Below are 25,769 nucleotides of genomic sequence, written 5' to 3' on the forward strand. Positions count from 1 at the left end.
GAGCCCGGACTTGAACCCGATCAAACATCTCTGGAGAGACATGAAAGTAGCTGTGCAGCGATGCTCCCCATCCAACCTGACAGAGCTTGAGACGATCTGCAGAGAACAATGGGAGAAACTCCCCAAATACAGGTGTGCCAAGCTTGTAGTGTCATACCCAAGAAGACTCGAGGCTGTAATCCCTGCCAAAGGTGCTTCAACAAAGTACTGAGTAAAGGGTCTGAATACTTGTGTAAATGCGATTTTTTTCCTTTTTTTATATAAACATTTGCAAACATTTCTAAAAAACTGTTTTTGCTTTGTCATTACGAGTTATTGTCTGAAAAAAAAACAATTTAATGAATTTTAGAATAAGGCTGTAACGTAACAACATGTGGAAAAAGTCAAGAGGTCTGAACCCTTTCGGAATACACTATATTAAAAGCAATTTTCCCACRTTAGTGAAGACTGCATTCATGATAAATGCTTGATATGTCGGCTCAATCGGAAATTAAGTGTTAATGGCGCTATAAAGCGGATCTTTCACAGCCCACATTGAATCCAGGCCTCAAACATTCAACAAGAGACTGTTATGCTAAGGAATGTGTCTTTAGTTGTTTGATATACAATCTGAACTCATGACATTAAATGCTCATTTACTAAAACTGAAAATCACTTTTTGTCATCCTCTTTGATGGGTTAAAAGTATTATTTGAGATATTTCACAGAAGAAAAAACAAAGAATCGACACATGCTATTTGTTTTAATCCATAAACAGAAATGTTGTCTTTACAAAACATTGTTTCTTCTTCAAAAACACTTGGATATCAAATGAACAAAAAACACAGTTACACCCTATTTACAATATAGCAAACTCAGGCAATTTGAACATTCAAAGATAAAATGGGGAAAGCGAAACAGCTGAATCTGCAGTTTTGCAGTTTATTCAAATTACACATAAAAAATGGATCACCAAAAATCTACAAATACAATAATAACCACTGTGTGTGTAAAAATAGAAACACCACCACATACAACTTATTCCTACAATACAGTCCTAGACCCAAAATGAGAGGTATGCCGAATTTTACAGGTAGATAAGTGTGAGAGTCCATTATGTTCCTACGAGGCATGACCTCCGCATACACTCAGGCTGGGATTCAATCAAACCTTTACTGGTGAAAAAATAACATTGTTAATGCACATTAAAAGAAAAATGCTATTATGTTTTTCCCCAACAAGTAAACAATTTGTTTGTACTCAAATCAATCATTTTTCATGGTACGGACAGAATGTTATTTTCCCACAGTATGGTTTTAAATTGACACCTTCCGTTCCCTTTCACATGAGTTTGGCCTCTGAAACCTCTAAGGCAAGACTTGGAGCTGCATTTGTCAAACATGTACTTTTAAAATCTTGTGTGAACACATCATCCACTTACAATTGTATGTTCCATTTTAAAAACAGTTAAAAAAATCGAACTTATCGAACCAATTATGCAAAGTCTCTTGTCATGGAAAAATCCTTAAAAAACTAAAACATGTAACAAAACCTTTTGTAAACACTTTCACCTCTTTTAAACCATCGCTTAATTTGTACTAAATAAGGACATTGTGAATTATACAACACACAAAAGACTTGTCTTTCATCCAAAATGTCAGTAAAAACAACCATTAAAAATCACTAGAATCAATATTAGGAGGTTTACATTTGTACCAACAAATAATCCTCATAGAAACATTGTTAAAATAAATTAATTTAACAACATGTCCATATTTCTTTTCTAAATTCAAAAATATCAAAATGGGGTGATAAGTATATTCAATGTAGTTAGAGTAACAGTTACATTCTGTGGAGCTCTGTCATTGGTACTTTCTACTATGAGGAAAACTAACGGATGTCAATGAGATTCCCCGAATGTGACATTTGAAAGTTCCTAGAGAAAACAACAAAGAAACCACTAAGCTAACCATGACACATGCTACAGAACTATCTTCCACAATGGAATCATTTGGCATTACCATGGACCAACAACTATCTAAGCATCTCTTTGAATTCGTTTTTAACATTTCACTTGATAATACACCATTAGGAATACTGGACAAGTTTAGAGGATAAATTGCACTCTTATATTTAAGAATTTACATGGATTATCAAACAAGGAATATGTGGTACCTTCCACTTACGTCCCAATACTTTAATACATCTGATTTACACTAAATGTAAGTGGAAATACCTCAGGACGAAATACTACATTTTCACTACATGTGGGAAGGTACATTTCTACCCCTAAAAGCGCAATATGGTTCAGATAAGTATGATAGTCTTTGACACCATGAATATTTGTTGAATATAAGTTTAGTAAGTACTTGGCTTGGGAGTTTTAATTTCTAAGTGCCAATTTCAATGCATTTGGTAGGGATATGTTACCTCTTTGAGGTGCTGAATGGTACAGTACATTTTTATTTATTCCCATTTCCATCTTTAGCTACAGTATGTTGATTCCTGCATTTCTTTCATTCTTTCTTTCTTTCTTTCTTTCTTTCACAACAGATGCTACTGTGTGTCACAGGCAAAAGAGAAATGTTCATAAAAAACATGGGAAAAGAAAGTGAGAAATAAGAACTGAAGGAAACTTTGCATATGAGAGTTAATTCTACTCTCAGCTGTACAGAAGAACTCTTCAGATGTACAATTTGTAATGAAATAGCTTTTTACAGAGACATTATTGAACATTCAGAGGAATTCCTGAGTTTAACCTCCCATGATGAGAGCCAGGGAGTGAGCGAGGGAGAGAGAGAGAGAAATATATACCCAGCTAGCACATAATGTTCTGAGAACCATATGTTTTTTAGAGCTTGGTGAGAGCGTGGTTGTCCTATGGTTATTTTGCATACAACCTTTCCACAACTTTATGGGAATGGTGCAGAATAGTTGCTTGGCTTTGGAACATTCTCAGCACATTTAAGGAACTTGACAATAAGTTATTTTATTGGTATTTCATTACTTTAAGAGAACGTTTCCTAAAAGTTCAAACGTGGTTACATTTAATTTCAATTTTGGTAATGTTCTAGGAATATTCTCCAACTGGTTTGACATTGGGAATGTTCTCAAATTGTTCAGAGAACATTAAGAAACAATGTTCTTCTGTGGGAATTTCGGTASTTCAGTATAACGTTTCCTACAGGTTTCCTCATGGTTCCATTTAAAGTCATGTTCTCAAATTGTTCAGAAAACGTTAAGAAAACTTTCCATAAAAAAAAACATAAGAGAACTTTASTAACGTTCAGAGAACGTTCTAAGAATGTTATTTAAAAACATACATTCCATTCTCAGAAGGTGAAGAAAACTTTCCATAAAAACCACAAGAAAACTTTAGTAACATATACACGTAAACATATACATTCCGTTCTCAGCAACAACAAAACTCTCTCTATCCTCTATCTTGTTAAGCGTGTTCAGGTGTGTTAACCGCACCCACTTATCGGCCACACCTGGTCTTAATGATCGCTTGTTTTCCTTGAAATGGGGTCTGTTAGAACAGACAAAAATGAACAGATTTGTATGCGTAAAAAACATGGCATGCTAGCTCCATCCTGGTGGTGCAGTGGACTAATTCCATGGATAGAGAACAGAAAACTAAAGGTTTGAATCTCACTGATGCCGTGTCACAATAAAATATAATTGCGTTTGCATGATTAATGCCTAAGGAAATACATTTCCATGTGTCTTATCTGTGCTTGGAGTTCAAAAAAGTTAACACAAAATAAGCTAGCAGTGTTATTAAACATCTTAATGAAAGTTTTAAGGAAGTCATTCAAAAACCTCCAAATAACCTATAATTTCTGTTCTCAGAGCGTTAATAAAATCTCCCAGGAAAACTTTCAATGAACCAGAGTAAAAAGTTATCAGAACCTCCCTGCAACCTAAAAATAAACATTCCCAGAACAGGCTAAATGTTCCCTTCTGTTCTCGTTTAAAAAACGTTCAGTTTTACCAGTCAGGAAACGTATGGCTTCGTTCCCACAACGAATGTGAAACCAAAAACATACATTCCCACAACTTCCAAGGAATTAAATGTGCTAGCTGGGTGGAGAGATAAAGAGAGAGGGGGAAGCTGCCAGTGCTATGTCTTAAGGAGTTTGATAACTCCAAATACCTGTTTTAACAGTATTGCTGATAAGACAACTGTAGTGTCATCCTTTAAAAAACACAGATAACAAATGTATTTCAAACTTTATACRTATCAAGGTAGAGATGTGTGTCATAATAACAATAAAAAGACAAATGGTTGCTAGCTATTCAGTCGTAGCTAGCTAGGTACAGACCTGTCCGGGCTGTTCTTCTGTCGTGCATTTCTCAGTCATCTCTTGACAGAAATCCACCGAAACAGTGGGGCTACACACACCCGGAGATGCTCCAGGCTCTAGGGAAGACTCAGGGTTATCCTGCCCCAGGACAGACACCTCTGTCTCCACACCGCCCTGCCCCCTCCTAAGCCTCTGCCCAGAGCCAACATCTCTCTCCACAGGGCTTTCATAGGAGCAGGGTGACTTGGTCAGGCTGCCCTCTGAGGTTGGGGAGCCTGGGTTGGAGGTGAGGTCGATGCTGGCCATGATGGAGATGCTGTTGGTGGGAGCGGTGGGATCGCTGGGCCTGTGTGTAGGGAGCAGGGCTTTGGTCTTCTCGGGGTTCCCCTGCACCTCCCTGCACACCTCCTGGGACACAGCCTGGGACAGGTAGGAGAGGTTCTGCCACAGCTCACCCATACACACCTTCAGCTGGTTCCTCTCACTCAGTAGCTTCTCCTTCTCATGCACCTGCAAGGAAACACACATACAGTACAGTACATGTATGTTATGAGTACATAGAGAATAGACACACAGCTTACTCTCATGGAATACAAACACATAGAAAATCCATTCGTATACAGTGCATAACCAGTATACCAAAACCTGCTCTCAAAATATTAAAACAACTGACAGTCCTACAAATGCTAACCGTAAAGATGAACCTTCCTATGATAAATAGACCTTCATGTTAAAACAATGTACGTACCAATTTGCGTATCTCCACCTCCAGGTTCTGGATGCAGTCCAGCTTCCTCTTGCGGCAGCGCTGGGCGGCGATGCGGTTCTTACTGCGCCGCCGGATGTCGTGAATGAACTCCAGCTGCTCTGAGGTCAGTTTGTGCATCTTTATCATGATCTGGAAGTCATTACGGGGAAGGTTGGTGATCTGATCCACCGGGAATGGAAGTTTGACCTGGCAGACAAATAACAAAATAAGTTTCTATCTTCTCTGGTGTACAATTCAACACAACTTTATTGTCCATGTTACAGTGAACAAGTGAAATGTGTCCTCTGCTCTAATTACTCAACTCCCCCAGATAGCACACATCTCACACGCACACGCACACGCACACACACACACACACACACACACACACACACACACACACACACACACACACACAAGCACGCACACACACACACAGTTTAAAGAAGCCCAGGGTGTACCCACTCAGTCCACTAGGTGACACTGTCATTCTACCTCTCGTAGGCCTGTCTCTTATACACATCTAGATGTGTATAAGAGACAGGTACCCACTCAGTCCACTAGGTGACACTGTCATTCTACCTCTCGTAGATGGTCGTAGCCTGTACATGATGTTCCACTTACACTACATGACCAAAAGTATGTGGACGCCTGCTCGTCAAACATCTTATTCCAAAATCATTGGCATTAATATGGAGTTGGTTCCGACCTTTGCTGCTTTAACAGCCTACATTATTCTGGGAAGGCTTTCCACTAGATGCAGGAACCTTTCTGCAAGGACTTGCTTCCATTCAGCCACAAGAGCATTAGTGAGGTCGGGCACTGATGTTGGGCAATTAGGCTTGAAGTCGGCATTCCAATTCATCCCAAAGGTGTTCGATGGGGTTGAGGTCAGGGCTCTGTGCAGGCCAGTCAAGTTCTTCCTCAACGATCTCAACAAACCAGTTCTGTATGGACSTCGCTTTGTGCACAGGGGCATGTTCATGCTGACACAGGAAAGGGCCTTCCCCAAACTGTTGCCGTAAAGTTGGAAGCACAGAATCGTCTAGAATGTCATTGTATGTTGTAGCGTAAAGATTTCCCTTCACTGGAACTAAGGGGCCTAGCCCGAACCATGAAAAACAGCCCAGGCCATTATTATTGTTCTCCTGGCATCTGCCAAACCCAGATTCGTCCATCGGACTGCTAGATGGTGAAGCATGATTCATCACTCCAGAGATCGCGTTTCACTGCTCGTGAGTCCAATGGCGGCAAGCTGTGGCATTGCGCATGGTGATCTTAGGCTTGTGTGCGGCTGCTYGGCCATGGAAACCCATTTCATGAAGCTCCCCACGAACAGTTATTGTGCTGACGTTGCTTCCAGAGGCAGTTTGGAACTCAGTAGTGAGTGTTGCAACCGAGGACAGACAATTTTACACGCTACGCATTTCAGTACTCGGCGGTCCCGTTCTGCGAGATTGTGTGGCCTACCACTTCGTGGATGAGCCGTCGTTGCTCTTAGACTTTTCCACTTCACAATAACAGCACTTACAGTTGACCGGGGCAGCTCTAGCAGGGCAGAAATGTGACGAATTGACTTGTTGGAAAGGTGGCATCCTATGACGATGCCACATTTAAAGTGACTGAGCACTTCAGTAAGGCCATTCTACTGCCAATGTTTGTCTATGGAGATTGCATGGCKGTGTGCTCGATTTTATACACCTGTCAGCAACGGGTGTAGCTGAAATAGCAGAATCCACTAATTTGAAGGGGTGTCCGCATACTTATGTATATATAGTGTATTTGAAGAGCAGATATAAATCAATAGTTTATATTAGTCAAAAACAGTGGGACGAAGATATTAATTTACTTCCARTTGACAAAAAGTACTTTGAAAAATACAGATTAACTAATGTTCTCAAACTGATGTTTACGATTCAATAAAGTTATCTCTGTTAACGTCATAAGGAACTCCTCCAACGTAAATAGTTGTCTGCATGATGTTCCCAATTGAAAGTCCTAGTATTCAGTGTTTAATGGGTCAGTATATGCTGTGTGACGTTTTGTCATGTCTCAGAGAGAGCTGGGGAGAGGCAGGGGACTTAGGGAGTGCTCGGTTTCAGCTGTGACCTTGGGGGAGGGGGGCTCTCTCTCTCTCTCTTTATCTCTCTATCTCTCAGAGCTGGATAGACATCTATATATAGCCCCTCCACTCACACCAGTCCCATAACAAGGTTAGGATGACAGAGTGAGCTTCAGACACAGCCGTAAATCCTGTCCTTCTCTCTCTCTTGTTCTGGTTTCCATTTTTAACTCTGCCTCCCTCTATTCAGTTCATTACTCCGCTCTGTGAGTGGGTCAGCTCTAAGAAGTAGGCCTCATCTGTATCAACTGGTGTGTGTCTGTATTATATGGGCCAGGTTCTGGGCCTGGTGCTCTGKCTCCAGGCAGGGGGCTCGCATAGTGGACTGTCCTAGTTAGGAGTGTCTAAACTGGGGGAGGGTGCCAGATGGTAGAGGGTACAGGGACACAACACCTTGTACCTGGTCACTGTGGATCCTGGGGTGTGTGTGTGTCTGTTCTGTCTGAGCTAAGTGTGTCAGCGCTGAGAACTGGTATGAGCATATGGACACACACACACACTCCTCACCTCCCTTTCAGACTTGAGTGAGAAAAATCGCTAAAGCATCAACCCTCATTATGAACAGAATATCATTTTATTACACTAATTAAAAAATGACACYTCTACGGAGCTATGTGACTGAGAGTTACTTCAATTTCCTTCCGTTCATCTAAAAAAAACAGTGCCTAAAAAAGTTGAACAATTCTATCCCTGTTTGTGTATTTTCAGCAGACATTCATTGTATTACATAAATCTCTTTCCCACGCACACCCGTTCCAACGGCTTCTGACTGACTGACTCATCACTGGTCCTGAAATAGGGACTTGAATCAAACGAGGACGCTGATACAGATGAGTTAATAGAAGWAGCTGCTGTGTGTGTGTCTCTCAGAGAGAAGCTGAATGACAGGCTTTAGCCCACAGTGCAGCACWGGAGGAATCATCAAATGTCTCTCCACACAGCAACATGAGAGACTGAGTGTGAGCTTAAACATTGCCATGGCAACCCCTGCGGTTCTCTTGAAATCAAGGCAGTGTGAAGTCAAGGCAGTCAAGGTCTTATCCTCAAGAGGCTGTGTGGATGGATGGTGTGTACCAGTATGGACGGTGTGTGTATGGATGGGCCATGACTAGAGCTTTAGAGATGAATAGCATCACAGATGACTAGTACTGTTCTAAACTCTCCAGGCTCTTCTTCCCCAGAACAATGGTTGTCATACCAATAACCAGTACATTCATTTACCACTGTCTCTCTGTCTCTTTCTGTGTCTTTTGTCTCCACCACTGCTTTCATAGCAGTTCATAAAGTGGAGTGGTCGTAGCAWTTTGTTCAGAAATGTTGCCCCTTTGGTTTAAAAAAGTATATTTCCAACCATCAGAACATATTTTCCACAACACACTCTTAGAAAAAAGGTGCTATCTAGAACCTTAAAGGGTTCTTTGGCTGTCCCCATATGAGAACCCTTTGAAGAACCCTTTTTGGTTGCAGGTAGAACCCTTTTGGGTTCCATGTAGAACCTTTTCTACAGAGGGTTCTACATGGAACCCAAAACGGTTCTACCTGGAACCAAAAATGGTTCTACCTGGAACCAAAAGGGGTTCTCCTATGGGGATAGCCGAAGAACCCTTTTGGAACCCTTTTTTCTAAGGGTGAAGTTCATCATTTTAACCATAACACTAGTAATATCTTCAAAGAGCAAACCAATTTCGAAACCCATCGCACAGATTGCAATTGTAATATAGAGTGTAGATGAAGTATTCTGACCTCAGGGCCTGGCTCTCTGGCAGGGCCGGACTCACTGTCTCCCTCTGAGAAGGACCCAGATTCATCACTGGAGTTGGCCCCGTACGAACGTTCACACTTGATCTTGGCACGGCCCTGAGAGAAGATGGCTTCCCCCACCACCATCCCACCGTGCTCCCTCTGCTCCCCCACCAGACAGCGAGCCAGGCCAGAGCCCGACACAGAGCATGGGGAGGAGGAGAACTCAAACTGGGGCATGTTGGAGGGCGAGTCCCCGCTGCCCACGTCCTCCAGGTAGGAGAAAGATGAGCAGGAGCTGGAGGTGCGTGTGCGGGGCTCGCATGGAGGGGAGCGGGGGTAAATCTTTATGGGCAGAGGACAGCTGGTGGTGGGTTGCGCTCGGCAGGCCACGGTCGGCAGGGGGTCCTGGAGGGCCGTGGTGAGGGTGTTAGAGGAGGTGGAGGAGGATAGGGGAGAGTAAGGCTGGCGGCAGGGGAAGGACTGACTAACACCTGTCCACAGGGATTTTGATGTGATCTCCAAAAGATCTTTTTCCAGAGACTTCCGGTCGCAGTAGGATTGAGACGGTGTTCCCAGGCGGTCGCACACTCCGGAGGAGAAGATGACGCTGCTACGGCGATCCAACTCTACTTCCTGTTTGCTGAGTCCGTCTGAGGGCATAGGTTGCATGGTCACGCCATCCACAGACGAATGCACTGTCCCTGCAGACACCGCCCTGAGGTCCCTTCCACCCTCACCTTGAAATGCCCCCCTGTTCCTGTCCCTATCCCTGTTATGGGCTAATGAGAGTTCGTTGTTCAGTAGCTGCTGGGTGAGAGGAGTGGTAGGTAGAGTGCTGTCTGGGTTACTGAGGCCCCTCTGGAGGTAGGAGCTCAGGCAGGATGGTGAGCCTCTGCTGGGGGGACGCTCTGAGGGCTCCGGACCCATCTCCATCTCCATCTCCAGGACATCCTGGCTATCCTCTGACAGTCCTGGGGGACTCCCCTCGCCCCAGGAACGGGGTTCCTCTTTGATTCTGGAGGGGGAGAGAGGGTGAGGTTGTCCCCCTTGACGGGTGCTGCTGGTCTCTGAGAGAGGGCCTGGGGGGGTTGAGGTATGGCAGTGTGACGAGGCGGCTGAGGTGACGCTGTCATCGTCGTCATTCTCTTCGCTGTGCTTGGCGCATGCCTGCTGGTACTTCCTGTATTTGGGGCATCGTGGGAGGTCAGAGGTCAGGCTRCTGGTGAGGGACGTGAGGGTTGAGTGATTGGGCCGCCGCCTCGTTGCTGAGGATGACGTCACCCTGAGCTTCTCCGACRATGCGGAACCACCACTACCGTCCATCTCTGTGATGAAGTCATCGGTGTGCGCCGACGGTGGTAACTCCTTGCGGCAGAGAAGGCCATTGTTGTGATCAGCGGTGTCGCTGTGCAGCTGGGCCTGCAGAAAGCGGAAGCAGGAGTCCTCTAGGTTGTGAACGCCTAGGAAGTCAGCACAGCGGATCACCTCATGGATGTTCTCTTTGCTCAGAACCAGCTTGGCTGTGTAGGCAAACTGTAGCAGCGGGGCAAACCCCCTGGCTGTGACCTGGTTAGGGGAGGAAAGGAGGAAACGCAGTGTTAACATCTGTTGTGTTGTTATTGGTCCTGGGGATTTTGTGTGGGGAGAAAGCTGCTGCTTACACTCCTTACACACAGGCAAACAAACACTGCAGTGTGGACTACCCATTCATGTTTTTATTTAGACATTTTTACGAGAGAGAGATAGTGAGAATGAGAGTGAGAGTGAGAGAGGAGAGGATGAGAGCGAAGAGAGAGAGAGAGAGGAGAGAGGAGAGGAGAGAGGAGAGAGAGAGAGAGGAGAGAGAGAGATGACGAGATGAGAAAATATCGTTACAACACTGTATATAGACATAATATAACATTTTAAATGTCTTTATTATTTTGAGAACTGTGAGTGTAATGTTCACTTTTGTTTAATTATCTACTTCACTTGCTTTGGGCAATGTATAACAATATGTTTCCCACACCAATAAAGCCCTTGAATTGAATTGAGAGAGGGAGAGGAGAGTGATAGGGAGAGAGGAGAGAGGAGAGGGGGAGAGGGAGAGGGAGAGGAGAGGGAGAGAGGAGAGAGAGAGAGAGAGAGGAAGAGAAGAAGAGAGAGAGAGGGGAGAGAACAAACTAACTGGAGAACCACACTCCCCCTACCCAACCATTCATCCCAAAAAACCTATTACCGGGCTCTCCGTTCTGAAGGTGAAAGCACCCATCCTTAAAATATGTCTCTCCCTCCTTGTCGTCTCTCCCCCTTCAGCTCCTATCTCTCCCCTCCCTTTACACTCCTAGCACCCTTCCTCTTCCCCCCCTCTTAGCCCCCCTATCTTCTCCTTCCCTCATCTCTCTGTTCTCTCTCATAGTAGCTGATAGCAGCAGGCCTGGTGATGTGTGTGGTGCTGTGCAGCGTGTGCATTTCTGAAATGATTGTGTGTGTGTGGTGTCTAGGTGTGCTGGTGTGCTGTGTGTGTGCTGTGTGTGTGTGTGTGTGTGTGTGTGTTGTGTGTGGTTGTGTGTGTGTGTGTTTGCCTGTTTATGTGTGTTGCGTGTGCCTGTGTATGTGCACTGGGGGGGGGGGGGTGTAGAGTGCTGAGTGTTCTGAGGCTCTTGTTTTCATTGCGTCAGCAGCTGCCTCATTGCCTGCAAAGCATGTCTTTATGAACACACAGAAAAGCAAATGTCTTATGAACACACAGAAGCATGTCTTTATGAACACAACACAGAAGCATGTCTTTATGAACACAGAAGCATTGTCTTCATGAACACACAGAAGCATGTCTTTATGAACACACAGAAGCATGTCTTCATGAACACACAGAAGCATGTCTTTATGAACACACAGAAGCATGTCTTTATGAACACACAGAAGCATGTCTTCATGAACACACAGAAGCATGTCTTTATGAACACACAGAAGCCAGGTGAGTTACCTTTAATGTTACTACAATCCTTCCTAATAAAGGCAGGGAAAGAAAGAGGGAAAACAGAATGAGAGACAACGGAGAGAGAGAGAGAGAGGAAGAGATAGAGAGAGACACTACAAAGCAAAAAGGAGGCAAACGAAAGGATGGATAGAGAGAAAATTAGTGTGAGTGAGAAAATTCACACTACAAAGAATAAAGGAGGCGAGAGAGGGAGAGGGAGAGAGAGGACGTCTGGTGAGAAAGAGAAGAGAGAGATGTGGAAAATAAGCCATTCGGTCGCTTGAGCAAACACTGTCTGGCCGACCTCGCGGTTGTACATGACGAACCAAAGTATATATCAATTATCTCYAATAATAATAGTCCAATAATTGCACCATTTTACAACCTGCAGTGAAACCTGTGCAGAAGTTCGGGATATGGTATGGGGTATGCAAGTACAAAGTGTGCATGCGCAAAACCACAAGTGGGCAGTTGATAACAATCCCTAACTCAATCTTCCTGGGCCCGTACAACGGGAAGATCTCCTACCCTAGACAGACCCCTCAATGTTACATCTCCCAGAGGCTGGACCATCAGGTCAGTGCCCAGAAGTGTTGGAGACGTGGAGACCCTGAGTCTCCAAGCATGTGCACCCTGTGTGCAAAAGAGGCCCACGACTTCTTCAAGTGTCCCTCAGTCTTATGTCTACAAAGCAAGGGCTTCAAATCAAATCAAATCAAATGATATTGGTCACATACACACAGCAGATGTTATTGCGAGTGTAGCAAAATGCTTGTGCTTCCAGTTCCGAGTAAAATTGAATGGTCCTTTCAATGGACCAGCATTGAATGGTCCTTGTCACGGGTACATCCTGTTTGAGTTTCTGCCTATAGGAGGGGAGAAGCAAAATGGAGTCGTGGTCAGATTTGCCAAACAGAGGGCGGAGAAGGACCTTGTATGCATCGCGGAAGATAGAGTAGCAGTGATCCAGTGTTTTGCCAGCCCAGGTACTACAATCAATATGCTGATAGAATTTAGGTAGCCGTGTTCTCAAATTTGCTTTGTTAAAATCCCCAGCTACAATAAATGCAGCCWCAGAATATATGGTTTCCAGTTTGCATAGAGTCCAGCGGAGTTCCTTGAGGTCCGTCGTGGTATTGGCTTGAGGGGGGATATACAGGGTTGTGACAATAACCGACGAGAATTCTCTTGGGAGATAATACGGTCGGCATTTGATTGTAAGGAATTCTAGGTCAGGTGAACTGAAGGACTTGAGTTCCTGTATGTTGTTACAATTACAACATGAGTAGTTAATCATGAAACATACACCCCCGCCCTTGTTCTTCCCGGAGAGATGTTTATTCCTGTCGGCGCAATGCACAAAGAATCCCGGTGGCTGTACCGACTCTGACAGCATGTCCCCCAGAGAGCCATGTTTCCGTGAAACAGAGTATGTTACAATCCCGGATGTCTCTCTGGAAGTAACCCTTGCCCTAATTTCATCTACCTTGTTATCTAAAGACTGGACATAGGCGAGTAATATACTCGGATGCGGTGGGGGGGGTGCGCCTCCAAAGTCTGACCAGAAGGCTGCTCCGTCTACCTCTTCTGTGGCGACATTGTTTTGGGTCAGCCTCTGGAATCMGTTTGAATGCCTTGGGTTGTTCGAACAAAGGATCCGCTTCGGGAAAGTCATATTCCTGGTCGTAGTGCTGGTTGACTTCGCTCTGATATCCAATAGCTCTTCCCGGCTGTATGTAATAACACTTAAGATTTTCTGGGCTAACAATGTAAGAAATATTACATTTAAAAAAATAATAATACTGCATAGTTTCCTAAGGACTAGAAGCGAGGCGACCCTCTCTGTCGGCGCCATCTTGCTATTGTCCCCGGGAGAGGAGAGAGAGCGAGAGACAGGGCCACCGMCACCGACAGTGAGTTCCATCCCCCACGCCACGACAGACCGCGAGTTCACCACTACAGGTTCAAGCGCAGCTTAGAGGCAGATGCTAGTGAATGAGAGAGAAGCAGAGGGAGTGGAATCGAAAAGTTAGGGCGGCCAGATCTCAGAGGTGTAGGTGTAGAGGGAGCTGAAAGTGTAAACGAGATTATCCAATCCCCAAATCCAGCTGCAGTGAGAGTGAGGAAGAAGAGTCCTTTGAGGAGACGAGCRGGTCAGACTTTAGTATTAATTCCGCGACCCCCGAAAGAGAGAGAGAGAGATGACAATGAATCCCGTCCCCCCCTGCCCACATTCTCTCTGCTCCCTTCCCCGCCAGAGTTAGTTCCCCCCACCACTCAAGCAGGTGGATTGAAACCCCATTCACACTATCCAATCCAAAGCAAAGTTAAAAATAAAGATGAGAAACCAAGTCCCCAGTAGAAGGTAAGCAAATAATCTAAAAGAATAACAGACTTTGCAGACATCGATTATTTAATATTGGACTGCTACTTTAGAGGAATGAAACTAAGAGCGATAAATGTATACACAGCATATTATTTATGAAACTAGGGGCTATTTATGTGTGAGATATTCAGTAATTATATGTAGGGATTTGAATACTCTGACAGAACCTAATGATCGGGTATCTCAGGCAATTTCAGACATTTAAATATTAACTGGAACAGTCTTTTGAACAAAACTATTTATAAAGTGATTTCTGATTAATTATATAGTTGTCACGCCCTGACCAAAGATAGCTTTTTATTCTCTATGTTGGTTAGGTCGGGGTGTGACGAGGGTGGGTTATCTAGGTGAATATATATATATCTATGTTGGCCTGGTATGGTTACCAATCAGAGGCAGCTGTTTATCGTTGTCTCTGATTGGGGATCATATTTAGGCAGCCATTTCCCCATTGTGCTTTGTGGGATCTTGTTTTTGGTACTGTGCTGTTTAGCCCTACTAGACGTTATGTTTCGTATTTGTTGTTTTTTCGGTGTTCATTTAATAAATTAAAATGTACGCCTACCACACTGCACCTTGGTCCATTTCTAACAATGATCTTGACAATAGTGGTGAAGTGGCATACCGCAACCTGACCCCTGCAAAAACTAAATAATTTATTAACAATTCTACTCTGTGCACAACTGTCGAAACATTTCAGAGATACTGCCTGGGTGATTTCAGTACGACAGATAGTTATCAATATTAGTTATATATTGTGTAGGCTGCTAAATGGTTTTATTTAACCTTTATTTTATTTTATTTATTTAACCTTTATTTAACTAGGCAAGCCAGTTAAGAACAACTTCTTATTTACAATGACGKGCTACCAAAAGGCATAAGGCCTCCTGCGGGGACGGGGGCCTGGGATTAAAAAAACAAAAATATATAAATATAGGACAAAACACACATCACAAAAGAGAGACAACACAACACTATATAAAGAGAGACCTAAGACAACAACATAGCAAGGCAGCAACACATGACAACACAGCATGGTTGCAACACAACAACAACATGGTAGCAGCACAAAACATGGTACAAACTTTATTGGGCACAGACAACAGCACAAAGGGCAAGAAGGTAGAGACAACAATACATCACACAAAGCAGCCACACCTGTCAGTAAGTGTGTCCATGATTGAGTCTTTGAATAAAGAGATTGAGATAAAACTGTCCAGTTTGAGTGTTTGCTCCAGCTCGTTCCAGTAGCTAGCTGCAGCGAACTGAAAAGACGAGCGACCCAGGGATGTGTGTGCTTTGGGAACCTTTCACAGAATGTGACTGGCAGAACGGGTGTTGTATGTGGATGATGAGGGCTGCATTAGATCTCTCAGATAGGGGGGAGTGAGGCCTAAGAGGGTTTKATAAATAAGCATCAACCAGTGGGTCTTGCAACGGGTATACAGAGATGACCAGTTTACAGAGGAGTATAGGTGCAGTGATGTGTCCTATTAGCAGCATTGGTGGCAAATCTGACAAACGAATGTTAAAGAACATCTAGCTGCAGATCTATAAATTACGTCTCCGTAATCTAGCATGGGTAGGATGGTCATCYGAATTAGGGTTAGTTTGGCAGCTGGGGTGAAAGAGGAGCAATTACGATAGAGGAAACCAAGTCTAGATTTTACTTTAGCCTGCAGCTTTGATATGTGCTGAGAGAAGGACAGTGCACCGTCTAGCCACACTCCCAAGTACTTGTATGAGGTGACTACCTCAAGCTCTAAACCCTCAGAGGTAGTAATCACACCTGTGGGGAGAGGGACATTCTTCTTACCAAACCACATGACCTTTGTTTTGGAGGTGTTCAGAACAAGGTTAAGGGTAGAGAAAGCTTGTTGGACACTAAGAAAGCTTTGTGGTAGAGCATTTAACACAAAATCTGGGGAGGGGCCAGCTGAGTATAAAACCGTATCATCTGCATATAAATGGATGAGAGAGCTTCCTACTGCCTGAGCTATGTTGTTGATGTAAATTGAGAAGAGCGTGGGGCCTAGGATTGAGCCTTTGGGTACTCCCTTGGTGACAGGCAGTGGCTGAGCCAGCAGAATTTCTGACTTTMTACACTGCACGAGTTAGCAAACCAGGCCAAAGACCCCTCAGAGACACCAATATTCCTTAGCCGGCCCACAAGAATGGAATGGTCTACCGTATCAAAATCTTTGGCCAAGTCGATAAAAACAGCAGCACAATATTGCTTAGAATCAAGGGCAATGGTGACATCATTGAGGACCTTTAAGGTTGCAGTGACACATCCATAATCTGAGCGGAAACAAGATTGCATACCCGAGAGAATACTATAGACATCAAGAAAGCCAGTCAGTTGATTATTTACATGTTTTCCCAACACTTTTGATAAACAGGGCAAAATAGAAATAGGCCTATAACAGTTAGGATCAGCTTGATCTCCCCCTTTAAATAAAGGACCAACCATGGCTGCCTTCCAGGCAATGGGAACCTCCCCAGAAAGGAGAGACAGGTTAAAAAGGTTGTAGATAGGCTTGTCGATGATAGGGGCAGCGACCTTAAGAAAGAAAGGGTCTAAACCATCTGACCCAGATGGTTTTTTGGGGTCAAGTTTAAGGAGCTCCTTTAGCACCTCGGACTAGGTGACTGCCTGCAGGGAGAAACTTTGTAGCGGGGCAGGGGAAAAAGAGGGAGAGTAGTCACATTAGAAGGGGTGGGAGATGAGGAAATGTTGGATGGGCAAAGAGGCATGGCTGAGTCAAATAGGAATCCTGACATGAAGTGGTGATTAAAGAGCTCAGCCATGCGCTTCTTGTCAGTAACAACCACATCATCAACATTAAGGGACATGGGCAGCTGTGAGGAGGAGGGTTTATTCTCCAAGTTTTTAACCGTTTTCCAGAACTTCTTGGGGTTAGACCCACAGAGAGAGAACTGCTCCTTAAACTAACTTTGGCCTTCCGGATAGCCTGAGTGCACTTATTTCTCATTTGCCTGAACGATAGCCGGTCAGCCTGAGTATGCGTGTGCTGAGCCTTTCACCAAATGCAATTCTTGAGGTGGAGTAACTCTGCTGTAACGAGTGCGCTGAGAGTCAGGAAGCAAGTTCAGGGAGTGTTTTAATAAATAAAATATACACGAAACACAAACAACGCACCGACATGAAAACAGAGTCAATAACACCTGAGGAAAGAACCAAGGGGAGTGACAGATATAGGGAAGGTAATCAAGGAGGTGATGGAGTCCAGGTGAGGGTCATGAGGCGCAGGTGGGCGAGACGATGGTGACAGGTGTGCGGGATAATCAGTAGCCTGATGACCTAGAGGCCGGAGAGGGAGTATACGTGACATCTGCAAGATCACGGTCGAACCAGGGGCTGAACCTGTTTTTAATTCTAATTTTCTTTATAGTGTTATTGTCTGTGAACAATAACACTGAAAATATATTTTTTTTAAAGGTTCAAGCGTCCTCGACGGAGGGGATCAAGCTGATTCTATACCATTTAACAGAGGCCAGTTCATTAAGGAAGGCTTGCTCATTAAAGTTTTTTAGCAATCGTCTATGACAAATCAGGACAGGTCGTTTCACTGAGCAGCCATTACGAACACAGGCTGTAAAACAGTGATCCCTAAGGTCATTACAGAAAACAACAGACTGATACCTATCAGGATTATTTGTGAGGATAACTTCGAGGAGAGTAGCCTTTTCTGGGTGTTTGGAGTCAGGGGGGAGTGGTAATAATGGGATTGGTAATAATCTAAGAAAGATTTAGGGAGTCCCATTGCTTCAGGACTTGGTCAGGTGGTTTAAGCATGTCCCAATTTAGGTCACCAAGCAAGACAAATTCAGGCTTAGTGTCAGGGGCCAGGAGAGAGCTTAGGGCAGGTAGGGTAGGGCACAGGCCGGTGCTGATGGAGGACGATAGCACCCAGCAACAGTCAACCAAGAGCTATTTGAAAGTTTAATGCTWAAAACCAGCAAATCAAATTGTTTGGGGACTGAAGGTGATCCTTGGTAAAGATTGCCACTCCCCCACCTTTGGAAGATCTGTCTTGCCGAAAAAGGTTATAACCAGAAAAGTTAACATCAGTTTTCAAAACACTCTTCCTTAACCACGTCTCAGTAATGCCCAACACATCTGTGAGCTGTGAACCCACACTTTCAATTGATCCATTTTAGGTAACGTGCAGAAAACCCAGACTTTTATGAGAGCAGAAATCAGTGAAGCAGATATCAGAGCACAAGTCAGAATTGGGGCTAGCAACAGTAGATGTACATGCACATTTCCAGATATCATCAACAGTAATACAATCAAGGCACGGCAGAGGACAGGGAKAGATCTGCAGTGCTGATTTATGACATCTGAATGTGCATCAGATGGCAACAAGATCATATTGTACAGCAATTTCATCAGGTAACATGAATACAAAGACGGCGAGAGGTGGTTAGAATAGGATGGGAGGCCAATTAGGCAGGTCAGTTTAGAACAATGAGTGCCAGAGTTAGGAATTGTGTGTGTTGTGTGTTTGTGTGTTGCGTGTGTGTGCACATGTTCATTTCCATGTGTGCATATATGGAGCTGTGTGTCAAAATTTTKATTGTATGACTTAATTTGCCCTTTTTCCTTTGAAATAAATGACCAGTGCGTGCTGCAGTAAAGTGGAGTTGTTTTGTCAAAAGTTAATTTTGTCCTATGCCTAATTGTCATGATGAAGAGAATTTAGAACACCTTTAAGTGAAATACTACAGAAGTAAAGAAATATGGGATCTGATGAGAATTATCGGGTTTGATGTATGTATAAATCCCAAGTCAAGGTGTCTTCGATATTTACATGGATTACTTTACTAAAGAAGTATGGTGAACAATATTATGCATTGACATTACTAAACAAATATTGTGGACAATAATATGCATTATGAACAGTAAAATGTGGAAGACAAGATGTCTATAAGACTATAAAACAACATTATTGTTCAAACACTATTTATTTTACAAACCAAAATGAAACTAAAAACAAGAAGAAAAAAAMCCTCTATGGTAACTATTAAATCTGTAAACCATGCTATGTAATTATGAACTTAAATGTATTGATGTGAAAGTTCATTTGAATTCATGTGAATTATTTATGATTGTAAAATGTGCAAAACTTGAATAAAGATATATATWTTTTTAAACAAACAACAACTGAAATAAGCCATGCTTTCTAGTCATTAGAGGATGGATTTTGACATGTGAAGTGGTTCAGGCGTTGATAGTGATTACTATATGAGGTAGAGTCAAAGAGATAATCAAATTGACAGATCTAGGACATTATATGCTAATGGTGGCCACTGGGATGTGGGCCGGAGCTGTTCCGCCCGCGATTACATATAGCGGCGGAAATGGCGGAAAGATAACGTATCACTGATTCTGAAAATTAACACAGGGTTTTCAGGAATCCTTCCAACACTAGGTAAACAAGCTATTGGAATGCTTCAGTGTGACACCTGAGCAAGCTACCCGGCCGCCTCCCTGTCTCTATCTCACTCTCTCTCTCTCTCTGCCTCACACAGACACAAAAGATCATGAATTTTGAGTACTCAATAAGTCTAGATTCTCTCTCTCTCTCTGTCTCTCTCTTTGACTGACACGTCCTTTCTACCACTCTATTGCAGGTATCTGAATGTAATGGAAGGGCTGTGTAATAATACATTGTAACAGTATAAAACGGCCACGCCCAGGGGCGCATAAAGTCTTTCAAGTCAAGTTATAGCGCTTTCTAAGGGCTGTTAGACATACATATACATGTACATGATTGGTCATTACCCACCTTGTCAGACAGGCTGATGATTGGCTCCTGCTCGGGGTGTGTGTGTCCCAGCAGCACCTGTAGGAAGTATCTGCTGCTGGCTGCCAGGACGGCCCTGTGGGCCCTGATCTCCGTCCCCTCCACCACCACCGTCACATCACACAGGATGTCCTGCCGCCGCTGGTCCTCCAGACTCAGCAGCACGTTGGCACAGTGCACCGTCGACTCATACACGTACATGGGAGCATCCCCGGACCTGACGTGGGCATGAGCCCCCTCATCCGCAGACATCCTGCTCACGTCCTGCAGAGCGCACAACACACAGACAAGATGTTTGTTGGATACACAGTCAATGGACCCAAAGGATGCAAAGGACCTCATTTCTCKGAGGTTTCTTTTTTTCTTTCTTTCTTTTACAAATATGGAGAAAAGAAAACGCTCTCTCTCTCCTCCATACACGTACAAACGTGCCCACGTGCATGCACGCACAAGCGCACAAACTTGTATTCTGTTCAGGTGTTCAGTTAGACAGGGGACATACCACAGTAATGACATACCTCAAATATGTTTTTATCACCTCTTCGCCACTAGCTTCAACAGAGAATCCTGGATTCAACAAACCTGACGTACATCCCGTGATCATTTCCTAATAGGATACACATGTAGTCTCTGGACTAGTCTCTCTTGACCCACATTCATAGCTCAGACGTTCATGGCGATTTGAGATTACTAGCCTACAGCAYWAWCAGCATTATCTTGTTGTGCTGATACCTAGGAAAGGACAACGATGACATTAGTTAAGGGCTCTAGCACGCTACAGACAACAACGATTTAGCGTTAATTGTAAAAAAAAAAAAAAAAAATGTAAAGCACATTGGAAATCATATGATGTGACAATAAAAGCATAGAAAATAAATACGTTATGTGCAGGAAGTATAAGGTAGCGTCACTCGGTATGGTTCCACATGGATTCAAAGTGGTTCAATGCGGAGGCATTTTTCATTGTGCTCATCTCAACACTGGAGCACTTAAAGCTCCTGCAGCCCTACAGACAGCTGAGGCTGCAGTCTGTCTATTTGAGCCCAGGAGTGTGTGGTGTGTGGTGTGTGGTGTGTGTGTGTGTGTGTGTGTGTGTGTGTGTGTGTGTGTGTGTGTGTGTGTGGACTCATCATGCTTGGAGGGGTTTCTTTCTGCTGTGTCACGGTGTTTTAATGTGCAGAGCCTGGAGCCAGGGGCCTGCCGCAGAGGAACAGACTCCAGAGGGGAATCTTCTCAGAATTCTAAATCGTCTACTATTTGCCCTCAGGTTACCTTTATGACTAGGGGAGAAAAGGCTCACAATAGCATCATAATATTCCCTTTCTTTGTAGCTCAATAAATAAACGGTGATGCTTGCAAATGCTATTAATAAGCCACTTTGGTGTCCCTCTCCTCATAATATTTAGGTTATTACAGAATATACATTTCAGCATTTATATTTTCCCCCTTGTCAAAATACTGTATTTTTCTAGAGCATTGTTGACTAGTACTATTACAGTAATACGCGTGATGCCATTAATCGGTCTTGATTGAACAGAATCAGCCCTTGATTGAACAGATTGATTGCCCTCATTCGTAGTCTCTGTGAGCTAAGCAGGCCAGCAGTAGAACAGAACAATTTTCTCTTTAACGGTTTGATAAATGTGGAGGGCAAAAAGTTCGGACAAAACAACAAACCATCCACAGACAAAGAGCTTGTTCCCTTTCCATGGCCTAATCTTCCACGCCTTCCATCTCTCTCTGCTCATCTACAGGACAACCACAACCTTCCCTCATTATCTTTAATACACCGATATGTCAATGGAAATGAGCCATAACTTCAAACCAGTGTCAATACCCTTACAATACCTTGCGAATTAGACTAGCAACCACATGACATACCTTTGTAAATTAGACTAGCTATCATTCTTATGTTTGACACTTGATCTTCAAAGTCAAATTCATTAACTCACCACAAACACCAGATGAATATTAAAAAACTGTTTCTGTAAACAAACCGTTGCCGGTCGTTTCATCATGTTGTCTGTTGTGTGTGGATGACATATTTCTACATCATATTTGTCTGCCAGACAGACAGCTTCTAGACAGACAGGCAGCTAACTGTATAATCATTACTCCAGGCTTCTGGGAGTCCAACTGTTAATAAACTGAGAGAGCCAGGGGAGGAGAGCATATCCCCTGCTCACCCCTCCTTCTTATCCCTTCTCGTTCCACTCTCAGCATGTCACAGTTCTGGGATCATATTGGAGATAATTGAGCTTTGGCTGGTTCAGACTGAGGGTAGATCTAGTTGGGTGAAATAAACAGGACGTGAATTGAGGTTGGCGGGGTATACACAGTATAGAAAGTGCTGTAGGACTGTTTTGCCTTGGTGTGCTGTAGGTGACTAGGTTGTAATTGGCTACAGTGTACACGGAGGTTGCGTGGGCAAAATCAGACATCAACTCAGAGATAAACATCAGTTGTCATTTTAGAGTACAACAGACTAACAACGAGGAAGAGAATTCGTCTTTCAGAATGAAATAATCAGCTGGTGATACAACACTATTATTATGAGCAACGACTCAGTGAGGAACTGTGTGTGTGTGTGTGCGTGTGTGCGTGTGTGTGTGTGTGTGTGTGTGTGCGTGTGCGTGTGGTGTGTGTGTGTGTGTGTGTGTGTGTGTGTGCATGTGTGCGTGTGACATTACAAAGGCAATAAACAAACACATTAACAAAGGGCACAGTGGGAGGGTCTCCCTAAGTCTCCTTTGTAGATGACTTTATGAAGCTGTACAGTATCAGCGACAACAATTAACAATTAAATATTGAACAGCTCCTCTGGGTCTCACTGTCTCTGCCTTCTGTTCAAATGAACAAGCGCAGCACTAGATAGCACAGCTGTGATAGGCACTTACCTAACTTCATTGTTGAAGTATAAAAACATTAGTTACCAAACCCGTTCACAGTGTTGGTTAACTCCTGAGCTTCCTCGGTTGTCCACCGAATTAGGTAAATACGCATTTAGTTTTAACGCACCTCACTGCTGGAACGATTTACAAAACTCATTACAATTGGATGTTCTGGTGCCACTCGGGCAAATTAAAGTATTGATTGAGGTCCTAGTAGCTGAGAAATGTAATTGTTTTTCTTATAAAATTGTACATTGTATTGATCGCTGTTTTGTTTCATATTGTATTTTGGATTTTTACGTTACTGTGATCAGGGCACCGTTGTGAATGAGACTCTGATCTCAATGGGTTAGCCTCAGAAGCTCAACTCAAAGGAATGCCACATCGATCCACATCATCTTCCATAGTTAGGGTTGCAAATGGAGGGTTATATTACTGGAAACTTTCTACGTTTACCAGTAAACTACCAGAATTTTGGTATCTTTCAAGGATTTTATGTTTTTTTATTTTTTTTATTTCACGTTTATTTAACCAGGTAGGCCAGTTGAGAACAAGTTCTCATTTACAACTGCGACCTGGCCAAGATAAAGCGAAGCAGTGCAACAAAAAACAACAACACAGTTACACATAGGATAAACAAAAGTAAAGTCAATAACATATTATAAAAATCTATATACAGTGTGTGCAAATGGAGTAAGGAGGTAAGGCAATAAATAGGCCATAGTAGCGAAGTACTTACAATTTAGCAAATTAACACTGGAGTGATAGATGTGCAGATGATGATGTGCAAGTAGAAATACTGGTGTGCAAAAGAGCAAAAAAGTAAATAAAAATAATATGGGGATGAGGTAGGTAGTTGGATGGGCTATTTACAGATGGGCTATGTACAGTAAGCTGCTCAGATAGCTGATGCTGAAAGTTAGTGAGGGAGATATAAGTCTCCAACTTCAGCGATTTTTGCAATTCGTTCCAGTCATTGGCAGCAGAGAACTGGAAGGAAAGGCGGACAAAGGTGGTGTTGGCTTTGGGGATGACCAGTGAGATATACCTGCTGGAGCGCGTGCTACGGGTGGGTGTTGTTATGGTGACCAGTGATCTGAGATAAGGCGGAGCTTTACCTAGCAAAGACTTATAGATGACCTGGAGTCGAGTATGTAGCGAGGGCCAGCCGACTAGAGCATACAGGTCGCAGTGGTGGGCGGTATAAGGTGATTTGGTAACAAAACGGATGGCACTGTGATAGACTGCATCCAGTTTGCTGAGTAGAGTGTTGGAGGCTATTTTGTAAATGACATCGCCGAAGTCGAGGATTGGTAGGATAGTCAGTTTTACGAGGGTATGTTTGGCAGCGTGAGTGAATGAGGCTTTGTTGCGAAATAGGAAGCCGATTATAGATTTAATTTTGGATTGCAGATGCTTAATATGAGTCTGGAAGGAGAGTTTACAGTCTAACCAGACACCTAGGTATTTGTAGTTGTCCACATATTCAGAACCATCCAGAGTAGTGATGCTAATCGGGCGGGCGGGTGCGGGCAGCAATCGGTTGAAGAGCATGCATTTAGTTTTACAAGCATTTAAGAGCAGTTGGAGGCCACGGAAGGAGTGTTGTATGGCATTGAAGCTCGTTTGGAGGTTTGTTAACACAGTATCCAAAGAAGTGCCAGATGTATACATAATGGTGTCGTCTGTGTAGAGGTGGATCAAGGAATCACCAGCAGCAAGAGCGACATCATTGATATATACAGAGAAAAGAGTTGGCCCGAGAATTGAACCCTGTGGTACCCCCATAGAGACTGCCAGAGGTCTGGACAACAGGCCCTCCGATTTGACACACTGAACTCTATCTGAGAAGTAGTTGGTGAACCAGGCGAGGCAGTCATTTGAGAAACCAAGGCTGTTGAGTCTGCCGATAAGAATACGGTGGTTGACAGAGTCGAAAGCCTTGGCCAGGTCGATGAAGACGGCTGCACAGTACTGTTTTTTATGATATCGTTTAGTACCTTGAGCGTGGCTGAGGTGCCCCCGTGACCAGCTCGGAAACCGGATTGCACAGCGAAGAAGGTACGGTAGGATTCGAAATGGTCAGTGATCTGTTTGTTAACTTGGCTTTCGAAGACTTTAGAAAGACAGGGTAGGATAGATATAGGTATGTAACAGTTTGGGTCTAGAGTGTCACCCCCTTTGAAGAGGGGGATGACCGCGACAGCTTTCCAATCTTTAGGAATCTCAGACGATACAAAAGAGAGGTTGAACAGACTAGTAATAGGGGCTGCAACAATGGCGATGGATAATTTTAGAAAGAGAGGGTCCAGATTGTCTAGCCCAGCTGATATAATCTATCACAAGACATTTAGTGTCCCTTTTGGGTCCTTCAGATTATCACAGGTGTCTGTAATTATCTCTGGCCCTCTGTGTGGCCTTATCACATGAAATTATTAAATAATAATATTTTTTATAACAAATTTAATGACAAAGCTGTTAAACATTATCCTAAATATAAACCATAAACTTAGTGAATACCATTGGTATTTAATCAAATCAAATCAAATTGTATTTGTCACATACAAATTAGTTAGCAGATGTTAATGCGAGTGTAGCGAAATGCTTGTGCTTCTAGTTCCGACCATGCAGTAATATCTAACAAGTAATCTAACAATTTCACAATATGAGGGTTTCAGCATGAAATCCTTTAAAAAATGTTTTACACACTTTTATTTATTTTACGATGTCAATATGTATTTGTTGTCAATGTTTTGGCATCAAAATGGTGGGAGTTGTGAAAAAAGTCAATAGTTGA

At 43.4% G+C, this 25,769-nt stretch overlaps 1 protein-coding gene across 1 annotated transcript in view; it reads right to left on the bottom strand.

Annotated features, from left to right (window-relative positions):
- Positions 1–723: 723 nt before the first annotated feature.
- Positions 724–25,769, bottom strand: part of LOC111963128 (transcription regulator protein BACH2-like) — a 44,488-nt gene continuing 19,442 nt past the window's right edge. The window contains exons 2-5 of the mRNA XM_023986365.2: positions 20,064–20,345; positions 8,903–10,468; positions 5,038–5,244; positions 724–4,799 (exon numbers count right to left, since the gene is read on the bottom strand). Of these exons, the coding sequence (XP_023842133.1) occupies positions 4,296–4,799; positions 5,038–5,244; positions 8,903–10,468; positions 20,064–20,333 (2,547 nt within the window). The 5' untranslated portion in view covers positions 20,334–20,345 and the 3' untranslated portion in view covers positions 724–4,295. The remainder of the gene's footprint in view (positions 4,800–5,037; positions 5,245–8,902; positions 10,469–20,063; positions 20,346–25,769) is intronic.

The sequence above is a fragment of the Salvelinus sp. IW2-2015 genome, linkage group LG4q.2 (genome assembly GCF_002910315.2).
Source record: "Salvelinus sp. IW2-2015 linkage group LG4q.2, ASM291031v2, whole genome shotgun sequence".
NCBI lineage: Eukaryota > Metazoa > Chordata > Actinopteri > Salmoniformes > Salmonidae > Salvelinus > Salvelinus sp. IW2-2015.